Raw genomic sequence first — 21,249 nt, forward strand, 5'->3', positions numbered from 1 at the left:
ATTAGATATGTTTGGTGTCAGCAGTTATAATGATCATTCCTCTCTCTGCTTTATAGAAGTTATTCTGGAAGGAAAAAATAGGTTTTGTTAAAAAAAGATGCACATACATTACTAATTACAAACACTTTCATTAAGTATCAAGGAGCCCACTGTGACTGGTTGCACCAGTGTTAAAAAACATCTTGACTTTGAATTGGAGCTTTAAAGAACATCTTCACCTTGAATTAGAGGTATAAATGACAGATAAAATCTGGCTTCAGAAATTGTGGTTTTGCTACTACTGTATACACAGCATACATAACAGTGTGCCTTAAATTAAAGTGTACATTTCAACTTTCCCCCTCCTTGTGTTCCACTTTTTTCTCATAAGAAAAATGCAGATAGTAAAATTTACTGCACTTCAAATATTGCAAAGTACAGCTTTTCTAAAAGCTAAAAATGTCAGCCTAAAACATTGTTTTTAAAACTCTACCATTTTGTATTTAATATTGAAATTACCTTCTGTTCGCTGAATCTGCATTAAACAAACTCAGAAGATTACATGTATTCACAATTGCTATTATTGTAATAATGTTTCATGCAAATATTATGGACTCAATCCAGAAAACAAGTATATCTAGAAGAGCTCAATTTGAGCCCACTAGTACCTTAGAATTACTGGATTTGGGGGGTAAACGTTTTTGAGACAAAGCATCTAGTACACCATATCTAGCTGGGTTTAAATTTGTGTTTTTCATATAGCAACCCATGTGCTGGAGAAGAAGAGTTGGTTTTTATACCCTGCCTTTCTCTACCTTAAAGCAGGGATGGGGAATCTTTTTTCTGAGAAGGGCCATTCGGATATTTATAACATCATTTGTGGGCCATACAAAATTATCAACTTAAAAATTAGCCTGCTATATTTGGTCAAGCATTTAGCCAGGGGGCACGACTGGAGACGACTCCGAGTGTCTGCCACATAGAGCGACTCGCTTTTGAGCTCTGCTGTCCCCAGCTGGGCCCAAGAGATTCAGGCAGGGCAGCATCCTTCTGAGCTAGAGATCTGCCAGGACCCATGAAGGGCCAGACCAAATGATTTCGCGGGCCTTATATGGCCCCCGGGCCTGACGTTCCCCACCCTGCCTTAAAGAGTCAAAGCAGCTCACAATCAATCCCTCTCCCCACAACAGGCACCTTTGTTATCTCTAGAAGCTCCCTCCAAAAGCAGGATCATCCGATTGGTCATATGGTGCAAAATCCCTGTGTGGAAATGGCCAGCTGACCTGTCGTGATCGAACATTGGATGTCTGATTGTCCATGTAGATTAAAATAATGTTTTGGCGGCAGCTGCCACCACAGTGATGTATTTATTCTCTCACACTCCTCTTGCCCAGCGCGCTTTTTAAAAATTGCTAGTCTTATCCTCTGCACTTGGGCTTTTCTTGTGTGACTCCATTTTGTGGTCACCACCCCATGTCAGAATTCCAAAGGTGCCCATAGGGTAAAAAAGGTTGGGGTCCCCTAGTGTGGTATATTGCAATTAGTTGACTCATCAGATCATTTCTCAGGGCTTAAATTCAGTTTTTTTATGGACTCTCAGGAGCAGACTACCACTTTGCTGCTGGAATTTTGCCAAGGCACATATAAAACTGCATTGTGCAGGGGGTTGGACTAGATGACCCTGGTGGTCCCTTCCAACTCTATGATTCTATCTAAGCATGTATAGAACCTTTCCCCCTAACCACTGAGGGAATAACCACAGCTTATCCACACAACTAGCCCTGACCTGGATGGCTCAGGCTAGCCTGATCTCGTCAGATCTCAGAAGCTAAGCAGGGTCAGCCCTGGTTAGTATTTGGATGGGAGACCCCCAAGGAATGCCAGGGTTGCTGTGCAGAGGAAGGCACTGGCAAACTACCTCTGTTAGTCTCTTGCCATGAAAACCCCCAAAAGGGATCGCCATGTCGGCTGCGATTTGAAGGCACTTTACACACGCACATCCACACAACTGACAGCTTAGGCAGAGCTGTGGCCTATGTTTTTAGAATTTACGACAAGTCCTAGAAACACTTTATTGGCAGTTAACCCCACTGAATAAAATAGGACTAGCTTCTGCATAGACCTGCTTAGGCTTCCTAAGTATTGTCCTGCCTCATAGTGAAGCTGCCCCTAGGAAAGTGAAGGGTGGCATTGGATCATTCCTCTCATCAAGTCTGAGGAACGCTCACATGTAAAATGTGGTACACATGTTCATTTAAAATATTTCCAAACAGAGCTCCACCCTTTTCCTTTCCATGGTATTTACAAACTTGTTCAGAACTCAATGAGAGGCGTGTGTATTTTATATATTTATTTATCCTGAGCACATGTAAGAATTAGACTGGTTCTCCATGCAGATGAGGCATGTTGAAGGTGTATATTTGCTGGTATGGGATTACAAAAGCCCCAAAGTATAAATATGGTTGAAACAGCAGCATAATAAGTGGTTCGTGATCTGGCCTTTGAAAAGGGAATCCTTTAACACGTTTGCTTTCTGAGATGCCTTCTTTGCGATAAATCAGTGAAAAACTCCATGCTCATTTATGCCTTCCTCAGGTGAGTGATTGTTTTCTCTTCCACACACCTTCCTCAGTCTATTCTTCCAGCCATTTCAGACTCTGGTTGGGCAGCAAGAGAGCTGGCCTAAACACTCTTGTGAGGTTATTCTTTGTCAGGTGATCAGCAAGGCTGTGAACCAACCAGGAGCTCAAAATTGGAGGCCTTTTTGGTGTGTCCTTTTAACTAGCTTCCCTCTCTTCCCACTCTGGGCCTTCAAAATGCCTATAATATGATGTAAATCCACTTGAAATACCCCCTACAATTGCCTAGGTGGCTGGTATTTTAACAGTTTGGGGCTGGAGGGTGGCATGGCATGGTGCCTAAACCCTGTGGGAAGCAAATGTAGGTAAGCAGGGTTACCTGGTCTCAGGGTAGGGTTGCCAACCTCCAGGTACTGGGGGAGAAATAGACACCACTGTACTAATATTGGGAGGATGAGGAACTCAGTACAGGAGCGAAGTGTATACAAAGTGCAAAAAACTTTATAAGCTACACTACTAAGCTGAAACACACAAGCTAAGACAAATAACATGACTGTACAAGGTGGAAAAAAGTGTCAAAATGACACAGCTAATGTTCATAGAGTCTCAATTGTAGGAGAAGTGGTATCCAAGGGATTTTCAATGAGGTTCCCAATGAGGAGACGATCGTTTCGAGTTCACAATGAACAAATCTTCATCAGTCCTTCAACGTCCTCTTGTACATTCATTCATTCAAATATTCTCCCATAACGGGTAAGATTTCAAAAAATGCCAAATCATTATTATTTCCCACGAAGGGTAAGAGACATCACTTCCCACTTGGGGTAAGGATTATAGTTCCTCAGCCTCCAGGTACTAGCTGGAGACCTCCTGCTATTACAGCTGATCTCCAGCTGATAGAGATACGTTCAAAGTGGAGACAACAGCCACTTTGGCAATTGGACTCTGTGGTGCTGAAGTCCCTCTCCAAACCCCGCCCTCAGGCTCCGCCCCAAAAGCCTCCCGCCGGTGACTAAGAAGGACCTGGCAACCCTATCTCAGGGCTTGACCTTCCGTCAGGGCCGAGCCACATGCGATGCTGGCAGTCCCACGGCTGCCGCTTCAGATGTGCAATTGGATTTAGCGTGACTAATATTGTTCCTGCTTTTAGGTTCACCTGCTGTCCCAGGTGTCATCCCTCACCCCATTTTGAGCCACTGGGTTCTGCCTCTGATCTGCCAGGTAGCACCCCTAGTTCCCGAATTCCACCTCTCAGGAGACCTGTCATATTGCGAAAGTGGATAAATTTGGAGTGTCTCCCATTTCTGGATGTGATTTCCCCCCCCCCTTGGGACCACCCCACCCCACCCCAAAGCACATTTGTCTTGTTTTGGAAGCCACGGTGGCTTCTTTTTCTCCTCAGATTTGGCATCTCTGTCCCTCACAGGATGGCCAACAACTGGGGGCGGGGGAGGGGGTTGTCCTCTCTCTTTAATAGCAACGGGCAGTATAAGCTCTTCATGGCACAGAGGTAAATAATACGATAGATAACATCCCATTAAACCTCTATTTAAAAGGCAGGACATCTTTTGCTAGGCTACACCGCAGTAAACAGGACAGATTTGCCACCTAAATACTTCAGGGACAGCCCCAGCTACATGTGGCACCAGCAGGCCTGTTTGTTTAAATCTGGGTTGATGCTGTCACATATAAAGTGGGGGTGGGGCTCCCATTTTAGAAAGGGGAATTAAAACACCCATGCTTACTGCTCACCTCCTTCAAACTTGTCTCCCAGCCAACTCTCTTCCATAGCCCAAACCAGGGCTAAATTGTGAGAAGCCACAGGCTGAGATAGTTAATCTCCCTGCACATTAGGGTTGCCAACCTCCAGATGAGGCCTGGAGATCTCCTGGCATTACAACTGATCCCCAGAGGTCAGTTCCTCTGGAGAAAATGGCTGCTTTGGAGGGTGGACATTGCTGAGGTCCCTCCCCAACCCTTGACCTCCTGCAACTCCACCTCCAAATCTCCAGGAATTTCCCAAGCTGGAGTTGGCAGCCCTACTATATATTTATCCCTTTTGCTTAAAAAATGGGGGGCCCCTACCTTCCACAATACATGACTGAGGCAGACCTGAATTTATAGAAAGGAGTCTAGCGTTCCTTGTAGGTTACATCTGATGAGAACCATTAGCAACAGGAGTGTGAAACTATCAAACAATGAAACTTTGATTCCATATGTAATGTTGAAATGAGTGGCTATTTTCTTGAAACAGGTTGTATCATCATTTATAGTTTGGATTTTATGAGAAGCTTTGCCTACAGACACAAATAAGGAGAGCCTGAGTTACGGATTCAGGTGCCTTAGCCAGAGAATGGAACTAAGTCTGTGCTATTGGTAGCTTTCTGTATGTCACTATTAATGTGGGGGTGATTGCGTTTCCTCAGGAAAATATTTTATCCTCTCTTAAAGATATTTTGAAACACAATGAGTGCAAATTAGTAGATTTTCTCTTCCTCACAGTGATTTCACCTGTCACTTCAACAGCATCTCGCTGAGATGAAATTGAGTGACGGGGTGGGAGGTGTCATTCTTTTCCTGCTGCCGCAATTTTTGGCATGAGGGAAGAACATTTGTAGAAAATCAAATCATACATTAATTCTGAGGTAGTAAAGTCCATGCATAGTGACCTTATCTCAGTTTCATATGGGAAGTTTGGAAATCGACAAATCAGAAAGGATAAAAAAACCATTCACAACGTAGCGATGTGGGGGCTTCATTAGACAATGCCTTCCATGTAGCTAGCACAAAATAGCTTGTTCACATGTTATGGTGAACACATGTACAACCTGAATTGTAATAAAAGAGCTAACACACATTCATATTACAAATGAAACCAGGCTTCAGTATCTGGATAAATGCGGGGTTTCAATCACAGGTTCAGCTGTATATGCACTGAATGTAGCATAAGATATAAAGAAAATCAAGTGTGCACTGTACATTGATACACACACACACACACAAAGTCAGGCACAATTACTCAGCTTGCAAAAACAAACAAACAATGGTATGGCTAACAGATATATATTCCCATAATTATCACTAAAGATTTGTTTTAACATATCAGTTATTCTCAAATACAGCAAATATTCTCAAATATCCAAAAACAGTGCAGATATCCCAAGAGCAATCTCTGACATGTTATTGTACTTTTTAAAAATTACAATTGTTTAGAAAATAACTTATGGAATTATACCTTTGTATACCTATCTTCCAGTTTAAAAGGGCCTATATCAATGTAAATCCCAAAATACACCCAAGAAACTCTTTCTGTCTCTGGCTTAAATACCTTTCAGCTCAAATAATCTATTTCTGGAGTTTACTTAGCCCCAGTTATAAGGGATGAAAATTACAGTCTTATGACAAGCAGTAATGACGGTATATTTCAAAACAATAACAGTGTGACATACCTGATTATTTTGTACGCTTTAACATTATCTAATTGCTTTCTGCAGGACTAATTGAAATCTCTCTTCTCTAACAATGAAATCAATGGAAGATCAGGTGGTACAGGAAGAACCAGGGTACCAAGATGATGAGGTATGGATGAGAAGTTAATTTATCAGTGGTTCTCAGCCTCTTTAGTGGTTGAGTTCTTCAGGAAGATTAAATGGAACTGAACAAAGAAGCTATGAGGGTTCTTCCTTAAGCAACAGTTATAGATAATGTGCAAATATACTATTCTATATGCTATACTATATAATATACTATAAAAACTGCTATAAAATCTTTCAAGCCATTCTAAAATAACAGATTATTAACTCTCGGCTCAAAATAAAACATAGGTGGCTGTATATCAAAATAACCAAAATGTTTTCCCCCCATTTAGGAATCCTTTTTCCAGGACATTGATCTGTTACAGAAGCATGGGATTGTAAGCATATTTTTATATATTTAACACATACTTAAATCCACCTGAACCACCTGGATTCATGCCACAGTGACACCGAGGCTAGGCTACTATAATGCACTGTACATCAGTCTCTCCTCAATATCAATTCAGAAACTCCAGTTGGTGCAGAATTCCGCAGCTTGGCTGTTATCAGGAGCTAGATGGAGCATGCATGTTACTCCCATTCTACAGTCACTCCACTGGCTTCCCATCAGTTACCAGGCTCAATTTAAAGTATTGGCTATCACATACAAAGCTCTTCATGGCCTCGGACCCTCATATCTGCGAGACCGAGCAAGGCCTTGTGGAGGTGCCAACCTGCAAATGGGCAAAGTCAACCACTGCCAGTACACATGCCTTTTTCATTGTGCCCCCCCCCCCACCTTGTGGAATGGCCTGCCTGAGGAGGTCAGGAAAGCTCCCACTATCCTGGCTTTCCCAAATTATGCAAAACTGAATTAGTCAAGAGGGCTTCTCTATGTAGGCAGTAGGGTAGCACTATTACAAAAGGCTTCACAAAGTTACTTAGATAAATTATTGGGGACGCTGGTCTGTACTAATGTGTATAGTTTGCTGTGGGTTGGCTCCCGTTGTGTAATTTTGCATCACTTAATGTGTTAACACTTATGTTTTGGTTCAGTTCTGTTTTGTAGACTTCTGGTTGGATCTACAACCTAAATCCTATTTCATTGCTTATTGAATGTCCCATCTTGTAGATTGTATTGACTCAGTGTAATCCGCCTTGAGTCCCAGTGAGAAAGGCAGACTATAAATAATGTAAATACATTGTGTTGTTCTAATTCCATGAATATGTAAGCCACCTTGAACATTTTGTTCAATATGGCACAAAGAAAGCATAAAAATGTTTAAATACTTATATAGCAGTTACAGTATTATTGACTTTTAAGAGCACTTGTAAGTATAAGGATATAAGAATGAGATGTGAATATGTCCTGTGCCATATTTTCTGCTAAGAAATAGTGAAACATGTAGTCCATTCTGAAGAAGAAACTGTATCTTTCCATCCTTGGATAGTCACACCTTTGATTATTCCCATCTGGATATAATTAGAAAATTCCATAGAAACAATACAGTTAAATGAGTCATTCTGCCCTGTTATGCAAAGGTTGCCCTGAAGTTTCTACTTCCTGGAGAAATGAGAGCCAAAACAATGTAACAGTGCATGTTTATTGTGTACACATTTATTTTATTTACTTTTAGAATTTTTGTCCAATATTTTTTTTCTGGAACAGGGTGGTAAGAAATCCATAGAATAACAACCAAAATGCAGCAACAATGTCTAATAACAATCAGATAAAATTAGGGTTGCCAGGTCCCTCTTCACCACCAGCGGGAGGTTTTGGGGGCAAAGCCTGAAGAGGAAGGGGTTCGAGAAGGGGAGGGATTTCAAGGCTATAGAGTCCAATTGCCAAAGCGGCCATTTTCTCCAGGTGAACTGATCTTTATCGGCTGGAGATCAGTTGTAATAGCAGGAGATCTCCAGCTAGTACCTGCAGGTTGGCAACCCAAGATAAAATCCAACATAATCTGAATACCAGCATCCATAATCTTTCATGAACTCTCATTATACTGGTTATTGATGATTAAACGTCCGGATTCATGAACATCAAGTGCTCAGGCCATATTTGCTTCTTTTGCAGAATGTGGCTGATATTAAAAAGCTGAAATCGGTGGGCATTTGTACAATTAAAGGAATTCAGATGACAACAAGGCGGGCACTATGCAATGTGAAGGGACTTTCAGAGGCCAAAGTGGAGAAGATTAAAGAGGCAGCCAACAAGCTTATAGTAAGCCAAAGCTACTGATTATCCTTAACCACTCTAAGTGATCCTTTGAGCATTTCCAACTGGCAGCATTAGAACAGCTAGAGGGTGGCTCCCAACTGGTCCAAATGGAACTGTCCTGCCGCCCCCACCCACTGCAACCTACTTGAGCCCTGAAATTATGGCCTGGGAGACAGTGGATCACCAAGAACAGGGTGGGGGCAAAGTTGGGGGTCTGCAGTAAGGGGAGGGAATCAACAAAATTTGCCTCCCTCTTCTACCACAGACGCAAGTGCCTTCTGCAAGCAGAAAAGGTTAGAATTCAAGCTGTATTTATTATACAATATTTAATTTATTTATACCAAGACTTTTTTCTGTATGGAATTCCAGGCAGCATAAACAGGGTTCCCAGAAGATCTCCCATTGATGCCTGACTACACAATACATTGTTCCTGGGTCCTGGGAATACCTGGTTGAAACTTAGATTCCAGGGCATGCTGGGTCTGTCATCAAGTACAAACCTCAGTCTCTTGTGATGTTTGAATGCAGTGTAATTCTTTAATCAGGTTGTTCTTCAAGTTAGAGCCATCGAAAGCCAAGTAACCCGTTTTGTATGCTTTCTGCTTCTCCCAGGAACCAGGATTTCTGACTGCGTTTGAGTACAGTGAGAAGCGCAAGAGGGTATTCCATATCACCACAGGGAGCCAGGAATTTGAGTTAGTAAACCGGAAATATTGCTGCTTAACCTTTTTCCTGCACAATTTTTGTTTGTTTGTTCGCCAGCAAGTTTTACTTTCAGACCCAATTTAACATGAATAAATCTGTTCCACAAAATAAAAGAAATAGATGCATGGGTTGCCACCTGGGACATGAGCCAAAACATGCCTAATCCACCTTTAAAGCATAATCTGCTCTTTTTATTAGTAGAGTGGAAGTGGGGGACCCGCAAGGACTTTCGGGGGGAATAGTGATTTCCTCTGTGGTCTTCTTCTTCATTTCCTTTTTGTCCCCCAACCCTTCAGTTGTGAGCTTTTCTCCCCCTCTCCCCTCTGTCAACTCGCAGTCACCCAGAAGACTACCAGCTACCGCATTGGGGTGGCTCAGGGCCCGCTGCATCTCCTCCCCACTCCCCTTCACAACCTCTTCCCCCCTCTATCCCCTACTCCTGCCCCCCCTTACATCCTAGTGGAGCCAAGTAATGTCAGGTACCATCTTGGGTAGTTAACCAATCCTCAATGCCATCTGAACACCAGTTTTGCTTCTTCCGTAATTTTTTAAAAACTTTGGGGTTTTTTACCACCCCTATTCCCACCCACCCCGCACCCAATTTTCAGATTTTTCTACAAACCTGTGGATTGCCCCAAGAGGATTGCCCCTATTCCTAGGTGGCCCCATTGGGGATTTTTTTTATCTGCATGGTGGGATGAAGTTGAAAATTCAACATATTAATTAATTTAATTCATTTGCACCCTGCCTTTCTCCCCAGTAAGGACCCAAAGTGGCTCATGTTGTTCTCCTCTCCTCCATTTTATCCTCACAACAACCCTGTGAGGTAGGTTAGGCTGCTGGCCCAGGGTCACCCAATGTGCTCCCATGGCCCACGTGGGGATTCGAACCCAGGTCTCCCAGATATTAGTCCACTAGTTTTTTAACCACTACAACATACTTTCGCCAAACAAGCTTAAAAAAAATAAACCACAGTCCAACACAGACAGGATTGAGCTCATTTATTTCAGTGGTCTTGCACTTAATTCTGTGTTGGATTGTGGCCAAAGTGTTTAAAAATAATCAGGAAAGAAGTGGAGAAACTCTAGATATAACTAGATTAAAAATTAGTCATTCTATGAGGCATCTGTAGTTACAAGCTCAGCAGTCACTTTTAGATACAAAGCTATATGGGGTCCTTCTGTCTCAGGGCCTTTCTGACACCCATCTGATTATCTCAGAGCTACATTTGTTTAATTCTGAAATCCTTCTCTGATCTACCTCTCACAGTTCCCACTAACACTCAGATCTGCTTTTAGAGTGTCTCCCCCCCCACCCCGCCTTATTCAAGCCTGTCTGCACTATTCCTCTTCCTGAGATAGGGCACTAGTGGGTGGAGGCTGCTGGGAAATGTAGTCCCTAGACTCAATGTTACTCGTGTACTCATCAAAAGAGTTTCTTTCATTTGTTGCTATAGTGATTGTTTAATTTTTTCAGTGTGCAGGGTGATTTGCAGTCCTTACTTGTATGAAGACTGTCACTTTAGGGCCCATGTTTACGAGTACAATCGAGAAATATTTCCTTATCTGAGACCATCTTTTGAGTCTGAAGATCATTCTTAGATGAATATTTACCAGGCTAGCCTGATCTCATCAGATCTCAGAAGCTAAGCAGGGTCAGCCCTGGCTAGTGTTTGGATGGGAGACCTCCAAGGAATATCAGTGTTGTGATGAGGAGGCAAGCAATGGCAAACCACCACTGAGAAAGCCTTTTGCCTTGAAAACCCCACCAGGGGTCACCATGAGTCAGCTGTGACTTGACGGCAAAAAAAAGTCACATTGAATGTACAGTAGCAACTCTACAGAATGCATTCAGTGCCTATAAAATAAGACACTTTAAAATAACAAGCAGTTTCCTGTGCACTAGGAACCAGCTAACTGTTCCAATATGCTCCAAAATTAAATTAAAAAATCATCACGGGCACATTTTTAATTAGAGCAAAAAATTCTTTCACATTGCTTTTCTTATTTTGTATCATTTTACTTACTTTCTCTTTCTCCCTCCCTTCTACTCCTCTAGCAAACTCCTAGGTGGTGGGATTGAAAGCATGGCAATCACAGAAGCCTTTGGAGGTCAGTGTTGGAATACATGGGACGGGCATGCTAATTTTAAAAGACTGTATTTGTAAAAGCACGGACTAAGATGGGTAGGGTTGCCAGGTTCCTCTTTGCCATCAATGGGACGTTTTTGGGGTGGAGCCTGAGGAGGGTGGGGTTTGGGGAGGGGAGGGACTTCAATGCCATAGAGTCCAATTGCTAAAGCGGAAATTATTCCGGAATTACAACAGACGTCCAGGCCACAGAGATCAGTTCCCCTAAATGGTAGCTTTGTATGGTGGGCTCTGTGGCATTATACCTTAATGCCCAAGTACCATCTCCCCAGTTCTACCTCCAAATCTCCAGGAATTTCCCAACCCACAGTTGGCAATTCTAGCTCAGTTACATAGAAAGTGTCACAATGAAATTTAGGGTTGCCAACTTCCAGGTTTCTTCTGCTATTACAACTGATCTCTAGCCAATAGAGATCAGTTCACCTGGAGAAAATGGCTGCTTTGGCAATTGGACTCTATGGCATTGAAGTACCTCCCCTCCACAAACCCCGCCCTCCTTAGGCTCCGCCCCAAAAACCTCCCACCAGTGGAGAGGGGGGACCTGGCAACCCTACTGAAACTACGCTTTACAATTTTTAACATGTTGTTTAAAAAAACTGGCTTTGATTTGGACAGTAAAATGCCAATGGTGAAGGAACAAGGTCAGGAGAGAGCAGCCCAGAGACAGCACATTAAAAACTGTAATGTGTAACTTGGGCCTTAGAAGTGGATGAAAATTTAAAAAACAAAATTGAAAACCATATGCAGCGAAGGGAGCTAACCCTACCTCCTCCTTATTTCACTTCATTCTATTGCTTTAAGCAATTTTTGGCAAATTTATAAATAAATATACATGGTTGCCCCCTGTAATGTCTGCTGTAACCTCTTAACCCTTAACCTCTTTAAGCTTCTTGCAGTACTCAAAAACAGATTACCTAAAGGGAGAATATGTTCAAGACTGCTTAAGTATGAGTTCACTACGACTTGTAGCTATGGTGTTCATTGTTCATGCTTGAATTAAGAGGCACTGCAGTGATGCAACTATGTTCCTAATTTTATCTTGGCCGTTAAGAACCCTACCAAATTTTGATCCAAGCACAGTTTTAAAAAATGACCATACTGTCACTAATAAGGAAAAGAAAATCAAGATAATAGAGATATTTCACACTTCAAAGTAATAGGTATCTTTTACATTTTGTATTTCACATGCATGTGGTATGTGTACAAATGTTCACATGTATACATGTGTACAAATGTATACACTATCATTATTTACATCCAACATGAGTTGAGCTCCCATAATGGGAAGCCCTTCCTCCTCGTTGGTGGCAACATTGTTAGAAATCCTGATCACTTTTGAATGCATCTGTCTCTGGCAATATATACTTCTGGCTTCTGGGCCATGGTTGAAAGAATAGAGTGGCCCCCAAGAATAGTGGGGACTGAAAGTCAAAAAATAGCTTGGATTTTTGGAAATATGTTGGGTAGGGTTGCCACCTCCAGGTTGGGCAATTCCTGTAGATGTAGGGATTGGAGCCTGGGATGGGGGGAGGGGAGGGACCTCAGCGGGATATGATGCCATATAGCCCACCCTCCAAAACAGCCACATTTTCTAGAGAAGCTGATCTCTGTAGTCTGGAGGTCAGCTGTAATTCTGGGCAATCTGCAAGTCCCACCTGGAAGTTGGCAACCCTACCTGAGTGTTGGAGAATATTCTTAGTACTCCTGTAGTTGGCAAAATTTCAGCATTAACTCTTCTTTTTTATTAGAATTCCGAACAGGGAAAACTCAACTTTCTCATACTCTTTGTGGTATGTATATAACAATCATACTGGGAATTATATATTTTGTGTTCAAAGACATTTCAGACACTTGCACTTTGATTTTAAAACAATAATATCATACTAAAATAAATATTTCTGCATCCAGATTCATCTATGGCATATTTTGATCATACAGACCTGAAACATACTTGTTTTATGTAGTAAAGGTTGAGTATCCCTAATCTGAAAATCCAACATCCAAAATCCAAAACTTTTTGAACGGCTACAAAGGGTAATAAAACGGCACGTGTGCAGGCTGGTTACACCAATGGCAGGTTCCCTACAATGCCCCCACATGCACAAAATTATCAAAATTTTGTATAAAATTACCTTCAGTCTATGTGTATAAGGTGTAAATAAAACATAAATGAATTTCGTGTTTAGACTTGGGTCCCATCCCCAAAATATTTCATTATGTATATGCAAATATTCCAAAATCCGAAAAAAATCCCAAATCCGAAACAGTTCTGGTCCCAAGCATTTGGCTAAGGGATACTCAACCTGTATTAATTTTTTTAAGGCTACCAGGTTTTATTGGTATTCCTAGAACACATATACAAACTAGGGGCTGTACGTGAAGCAAAGCAAAAGGTATAGGCCCTGGCCTCACAATTGCAAACCAAGTCGGGTGAGACACACATGGGAAGGGGAATGATGGGAAATGATAAACTTAAAAGCTCAGTCAGAGAAAGGCAAAAACACAAGTTTCGCTCTGGTGTCTACATAGGAGCACACCAGCTTTTTTCCATTTGTGACCACAGCATGAAGGGAGAAGCAGTTATAGCATTCCCCTCTCCTGTTTTCACATGCTGAAATTGTCCCATGAAGCCGCTATTGGCTCTGTGGTAAAAATAATGTTTCTCGTATAGCTATTTATAAGTTTTACAACAGAGCCAATAGCGGCTCCTTGGTGATGTGTCCCCCCATTTACATAGAGTCTAATGGAGTCAATGAGGACAAGGAGGCCGGTGTGAGCTTCACGGCTTGCTTTATTGGCCAAGGAGTCATAACCGGGTGATCCAAGATGCAGACTGATGAGCTCTGCAGTCTTGTCACACAGAGGGAGGGGCAATGCAAGAGGTTTTATAGACATTTCACATTCCAATCAACATTCAATTGCAGCTTGTCACTGCAACGTCATTAGTTTCTACTGCACGGGTGGGCATTGCTACGTTACTGAACAGAACTCTATTGTTCCCTTGCACGGAGAAATGAAACTTAAAGGAGTGGGGGGAGTAAGGCTCTTCCCTTATGTGAGAGAAAAGATTCCAGCCTTAGGAATGTTTGTGTGTGTGCCTCCTTGTTTGACTCTGAAACGAAGGAGGGGTTGGGCCACTGACAAGCGGCTTCTGTGGGTACGCGTGCAGCTTGAGTGTCTGAATGAGGTTACTCAATCACAACAATGGGGCAGTTTGAGGATGGAACAGGAGCAGAGGACAGGCTATAGCCGCTACTCCTTGCATGCTGTGGTCACAGATGTAAAGAGCCAGCATGCATCAGGGAGGCACAAAACTCCCAAAAAATATTAATATTTTGTAATATGTAAAGCACTGGCTTCCATATTTCTTAAAGACTTACCGTACTTAATTGGAACATGTTTCCAAATTGTGTAATGGCCATGTCTTTGGGAGCTTTCCATAAAGAAAATTATTTGGATTATTTCTCAGCAGGCGTGAGGATTGGGATCTGATGTGTGGAATATATATAAGATATTAAAATAACATATGGTAGGCTGATAGGGGTTGCCTGAATGTTAAATTTGTTCTTTCCTTATCATGCATTATAGTGACAGCCCAACTTCCATCAACAGATGGTTACACTGGTGGGAAGATTATCTTCATTGACACAGAAAACACCTTGTATCCTTTCTTTTAAGATTTTACTGTTTAAAATAATGGAAAGTTTTCCTCAAGTAAAACTGAATTAAAAACTGTGATAAGAAACAGAGGAGATGCTTCAGAGAGGAGGTTTGAACTATAGAGCCACCTCTGATACATCTGGTCTTGAGTTGTATAGGGGGGAAACAAATGCAGACCAAGTACTTCACTTTAGCATGTGAATAACTGACAGCGAGGTTATTTGCTTGAGTATATAGGACTTTGAGAGCCCCGTGGAGCAGAGTGGTAAGCTGCAGTACTGCAGACAAAAGCTCTGCTCACGACCTGAGTTCTATCCCGATGGAAGTCTGTTTCAGGTATCCGGCTCAAGGTTGACTTAGCCTTCCATCCTTCCGAGGTCGGTAAAATGAGTACCCAGCTTGCTGGGGGTAAAGTGTAGATGACTGGGGAAGGCAATGGCAAACATAGTCTGCCTAGTAAACGTCGGGATGTGACGTCACCCCATGGGTCAGTAATGACCTGGTGCTTGCACAGGGGACTTCCTTTACCTTTATATAGGACTTCAGCTGACACATCTCTGAAACTGGATTACACTAGAGAATCCTTGACTTCAAAATAATTTAGTCGTCCTGACCGTCTTCGTGACATTGCTGATCGCTTCAGTGTCGACCATGATGCAGTTCTGGATAATGTACTGTATGCACGAGCGTACACTAGTAAGTTTACAACTGAAGATGAAATGGAACCCTTCTTACTTTGAGGTGGCTATTTCAACCATTGTCGCTCTGTGCCAAATGTTGCAGATGGTAATTTTAAAAGAGGCTTCAGTTTTTAACTTTGTAGCTCTTCTGCTGCTAGGAATATGCCCAGGTTCTCTGTCAGTGGGCGAGGTAATACAGGTCACACCTCCCACTTTCTTTAGAGGAAGGGCTACATGAATGTCTGTGCACTTGGCCCCTTCCGATAGAAGCCCCACCCTAAAATGATGCTGCAACCGAATTCTTTGGAATATGACACTCTACTTTCTAAGTGTGGTATATCTGTACATGTTCATTTGAACTGCTTTTTGTCTTTTTTATTATTTTTATATGGCATTTCTCCCTCATTAGGTGAGCATCAAATGGAATTGCTGGACTACGTTGCTGCAAAATTCCATGAGGAAGCTGGCATTTTCAAACTATTGGTATACATTTCATTGTTATAGTCATCTGTCCTTTTTCCCCCTGGATACTTTCAGAGCCATTTCTATTCTTTCTCATATTCCCTTGCAGATCATTGATTCCATTATGGCACTGTTCCGTGTGGACTTTAGTGGTCGTGGGGAACTGGCAGAAAGGCAACAGAAACTTGCTCAGATGCTGTCAAGGCTTCAAAAAATATCAGAAGGTAGGAGAGAATAAAAGATTTTGGAATTAGCAAGAGGACTGGTGCTGATATGTAGCCGGTTGTCAATTTCCATGGCTCCAGTGTTGCCTTCAAATAAGATGTAGCCATAAGAACTAATATGTAGGGCTAAATTGTGAGGTTTGGTAGTGGAAAACCTATGCTCAAATTTCTTCTCAGCCACAAACAAAGCCTTCAGTATGTCATAGTCTCTTAGCAGAACCTACCTCACAGGGCTGTTGTGAGACTAAAATCCTCTGCACTCCTTGGAGGCAGGGTGGGATGCAATGCAACAGATAAATAATACAATTACATAGAGAAAATCTAGTAACAACGTTGTGGTGGCAGTTCATTGAAAACATGCATTGCCAGAGTAAGACTGGGAAGGCTTGGTTTCAGCTCTTCACTCTGCCATGAAGGTTAAGTTATCCTCCCTAAGTCTGAACTTCCTCACCAGGTGTTGTGGAGATCAAATGGAAAGCAGAATCCTCCACACCTTCCTGAGCTCCTTGGGTGGAAGGGCAGGATCAAAATGAGACGGATTCTTCAATGCTGTAACACCTTCCATAACCATAATTTCCCCCTATTACCTGCAATGCTAGAAAGGAAAATTAGCTGGTAAACTAGTGCGTATATTTTCCATTCCTTTCATGTGGGCCTTTTTTCTCACTGCAGAATATAACGTGGCTGTATTTGTGACCAATCAGATGACTGCTGACCCAGGAGCAACTATGAGGTAAGCAATGCATTCTTTTTTGTTGTCGTCGTTCTTTTTATAAATTATAGAAATAGGAAATAAGGTAAGGGATGGTGGTCAGAGTGGACGCAGTAAATGACACGAAATGGTCCCACTGCTGCTGCTAATTATGATAGCTACCTCTGGATCTGCCCCCTAGCTAAGGTCCCCAAAGCAGTTATACCGAAGCAGCTGCTATAATTGGTATGCAACAAGCCCTATGGCATACAGAAAGTAGTCACCCACACAAACTACACCTAATCATTATTGTTTGACTTAGCTTTCAGGTAGACCCTAAGAAGCCCATTGGGGGCCACATCCTTGCCCATGCTTCTACAACAAGGATCAGTTTGCGGAAAGGAAGAGGAGAGTTGCGTATTGCCAAGATATACGATAGGTAATATTGATGTGGAGCAGTAAAGTAGGTGCTATCAGAAGATAGAACCAGAATCTGGTTCCAAATGGTGCAGAGGGGTTGTGGCTCAGTGGTAAAGCATCTGCTTGGCATGCGGAATCTGGGCCTGGGTTCAATCCCTGGTATCTCTAGTTTTAAAGGATCAAAGAGGTAGAGCTGTGCCTGAAACCCTGGAGAGCTGCTGCCACCCTGAATAGACTATACTGACCTTGATGGACCAAGGTTTCAGTATAAAAGCAGCTTCATGTGTGTTCACTAAAGTTTATTTGGTTTCAAATTAAGGCTGATTTTGAATGCAAGTAAAGCAATACAGAATTGTTAATAAACTAACCACTCTTAATTGAAATCATTTCAATTAAAAGATTTAAGTTCCAAATAATCAGAAAAGGCATTCTCTGTCATAATTTTTACCAGACGTTTGCATTTCTATGTGTACTCATCCCTCAAGAGAACAATTTTTAAAACTCACAGTTGTCAATCAGGTAACATTCAAAAATTACTCTAGCAGTAAGTACGGTGGGCCAGTCACAGCTCACTCAGAACTCTCTCAGCCCACGCGGAGGCAGGCAATGGCAAACCACCTCTGAACGTCTCTTGCCTTGAAAACCCTACAGGGTTGCCAAAGGTCAGCTGTGACTTGACGGCACTTTCCACAACCACCAAGTACAGTTGGTCAAAATTTAGATTGCTCAGCCTTAGGGTTGCCAGGTCCCTCTTCACCACCAGTGGGAGGTTTTTGGGGTGGAGCCTGTTGAGGGTGGGGTTTGGGGAAGGGACGGACTTCAATGCCATAGAGTCCAATTGCCAAAGTGGCCATTTTCTCCAGGTGAACCAATCTCTATTGGCTGAAGATGGAGACCAGTTGTAATAGCAGGAGATTACCAGCTATTACCTGGAGGTTAGTAATCAAACACTGGCTACAAGTACAAAATAGGAGAGTAGGAAATCAAAAGTCTGCACTTGTATAAAGCTCAATAAAGCACATACACAGCACTTTGCAAGCAGTTATATTGTGAGGTGGAGCCTCACCAAAACAATATCCCAAGGATATAAATACAGAGCAGGAACTTGTTATAATGCAATAATTTACATCAGGTAAGTGTATATACACAACAAAATCAGGTGCACAAAAATTGACAATCCAGAATGGTAATGTCCAAATGAAGCACGGAACAGATTTCAAACGCAATGGGCTTCCGGTAAAATCCCCATTTCAGAGCTTTCGTCAAGCTTCAAGGAGTACCACGTGCAAATATCACCTGTAATAAAATGCATACCTACATAATATCTCAAAAAATCACAGGTTTGTACTATAATAAATAAATCATGGTTCTTAAAATATTTTGTATATACAAAAATATTTTAGCTTACAAAAATATATATCTTATTAATCTATTTTATCTTACATACCAAAGTTTGGAGAGACATCTATTCTGCCATTCTGTTTAAGAGACTAGCTGAGAGTCTGAAGTTAAACTCAATTCAATCTTTCTTAAGGTTTTCTTGATCCCACAGGTGCAAGCAATCTACTCAATAGTACAAACTCATGTTACCGTAAGTGCTTTGTATGTGCTTTATTGAGCTTTATACAAGTGCAGACTTTTGATTTCCTATTACCTGGAGGTTGGCAACCCTACTCAGCCTGTATATTTGAAACTAAAGAGAACAAAGGCAAAATTTGAGCATATATATGTTAATAGATTAATTATCATAATGGGTCAGAAATAAAGGATGGAAAATGTGTACAATGAAGTTTTTTTTAAATATCAGTGAACATGGCAGAAACAAAGAAAACCAGTCCAATGAGCATGTCTGTTTTGTGCAGCTTGGGTAAAATGTAAGACATGCACAGGAGGACTTATGTTCAGCTTTTCTTCATGTCATAAGCGTTAGGGGCAGTTCAGACAAGCAAAAAAATTAAAGGGTTTTGAAAAGTGACAGTTTTGCTGAACTCATTTTTTTGTGAAAGAAACGGTAAAAATTGTTGTATCTAGAATGCAAAGCCACTTTCTGTATTTTCTCAGCCCTGAAATGCCTGAAAATGAAGCCACGTTTGCAATAACTGCTGGAGGAATTGGAGATGCCAAAGAGTAGACAGATCTCATCAGCAAACAGTCGAGGCAATCCCACCACCTCAAGTTATTCTGTGATACCAATTCCTGGTCACTTGTGTTCATTGCACTAAACTTGGAACTTTCAGAACTGTGGCTTGTCAACGAGTTCATGCAGAGCTCTTCTGAAATTGCTAAGGATGTTGGTTCCATGCCTGTGGCAACCTGTCACGTGCAGTCAGGCTTTCTGCTTGCCACACAAATCCAGTGTGGCAACTCCATCTATTTGGTTTGCTTCAGGCAAGGTGCCAGCATGTGCAAAAACTTTAGGAAGCTGAGAACACCCAGCTGTCATGAGAATCAAGGCTTAGTGGGATGCCACAACACATTAGTGTGTGTTTGTTGCTTGAGACAGATCTTATTAGTGGTTATTTTTAAGGAACTTTTCAGTTTTAAACGTCTCAAGCTAATTAAATGAGACCATGCCTACACCTTTGCAGTTTTAGTACATATCCATGTAAAACAGAGCATGGAATGATCCCAAATATGAACTATGGTAATCAGTTACAATTTTTAAAAATATACTTGGCACTGAAGCTTCCATATATAGCACAATCTGTTATGATAAAATGGAAATTGATAGCATGTTTATCCTGGAGAAATGGTAATTGTAAAGCTTTTAAAATTAATTCCTTCTTGACAGGTTTGTTAACTGAAGTCCAAATGGTTGCCAGGTTTTAAAATCCAGATTTAAACTTTTTATTTATGGCTAGTTTTTCTATGGAAAACATAAACTACTGCCTCTCTTCCATCTGCTTGTGTCTAACCAGCAGAAGCTGGAAAAATATTCTAAGTTGTTCTAATATTAAACATCTTGTTTGTTCTCCTCCGTGTATGCATTCCTATAACAGCACATGCACATGTTTTGGGTACTTTGTTTGATTTTCCGATAACTATGCCAAGTAGTAGGTTGTCCCAGAACACAAATGATGCCAAGTTCTAAAGTCCTTAAAATCTGGCTTACAACAGAGTCCTATAAAACAAGAATTCTGACCTGGAGTCCACAATGCAGATCTTTTTCTTAACCATCTATACAATGTTGCACTAAATATCTCTATTAAAGTGTTTGAGAATTACTTCTAAATGGAATTTGATCTTGTGTGTACATACATCTGATTCGCCCTTAACTTTTGAAGGCTGGTGATGATGATGATGATATTCATGGCTATTAGTTAGAATGGATACTAGTCATGCTGCATACCTGTTCTCGCTAGTATCAGAGGAGCATGCCTATAATTTTGGGTGTGGTGGAACACAGGCTGGATGGTGCTGCTGCAGTCGTCTTGTTTGTGGCTTCCTAGAGGCACCTGGTTGGCCACTGTGTGAACAGACTGCTGGACTTGATGGGCCTTGGTCTGATCCAGCAGGGCCTTTCTTATGTTCTTAATGATAAATTGGACAGAAGATAGTTCAGCATCTTATTTCCATCAGTGGCCAGCCAGTTGGCACAGGGTTGCCCACAAGGAGGGCTCCCAGACAAGAGTCTTCATTGACTAGACTGCTCCCAAGCATCTGACAGTCAGAGGCATTCTGTCTTCACCAGCTCACACCCCATCAATGAATGTGTGAAATTAGGAATTTTGCCCCAATGTGCATCACTTTGTACTTAAAAAGGTAAAGGTCCCCTGTGCAAGCACCGGGTCATTCCTGACCCATGGGGTGATATCACATCCTGACATTTACTAGGCAGACTTCGTTTATGGGGTGGTTTGCCAGTGCCTTCCCCAGTCATCTTCCCTTTATCCCCAGCAAGCTGGGTACTCATTTTACTGTCCTCGGAAGGATGGGAAGCTGAGTCAACCTTGAGCCGGCTACC

At 41.8% G+C, this 21,249-nt stretch overlaps 2 protein-coding genes across 2 annotated transcripts in view; one reads left to right on the top strand and one right to left on the bottom strand.

Moving 5' to 3' along the window:
- KDELR3 (KDEL endoplasmic reticulum protein retention receptor 3) overlaps positions 1-21,249 on the bottom strand; it is an 83,185-nt gene that overhangs the window by 23,576 nt on the left and 38,360 nt on the right. The gene's annotated exons all lie outside the window — the stretch shown is intronic.
- DMC1 (DNA meiotic recombinase 1) lies at positions 6,081-19,456 on the top strand. The gene is made up of 13 exons (XM_056846301.1): positions 6,081-6,137; positions 6,427-6,471; positions 8,151-8,297; positions 8,907-8,989; positions 11,058-11,110; positions 12,897-12,938; positions 14,737-14,809; positions 15,413-15,504; positions 15,898-15,971; positions 16,060-16,174; positions 16,847-16,907; positions 17,188-17,304; positions 19,347-19,456. The coding sequence occupies exons 1-13, from the start codon at positions 6,081-6,083 to the stop codon at positions 19,414-19,416; spliced, it is 1,029 nt and encodes a 342-aa protein (XP_056702279.1). The 3' UTR covers positions 19,417-19,456.

Source organism: Euleptes europaea, chromosome 3 (assembly GCF_029931775.1).
Source record: "Euleptes europaea isolate rEulEur1 chromosome 3, rEulEur1.hap1, whole genome shotgun sequence".
NCBI lineage: Eukaryota > Metazoa > Chordata > Lepidosauria > Squamata > Sphaerodactylidae > Euleptes > Euleptes europaea.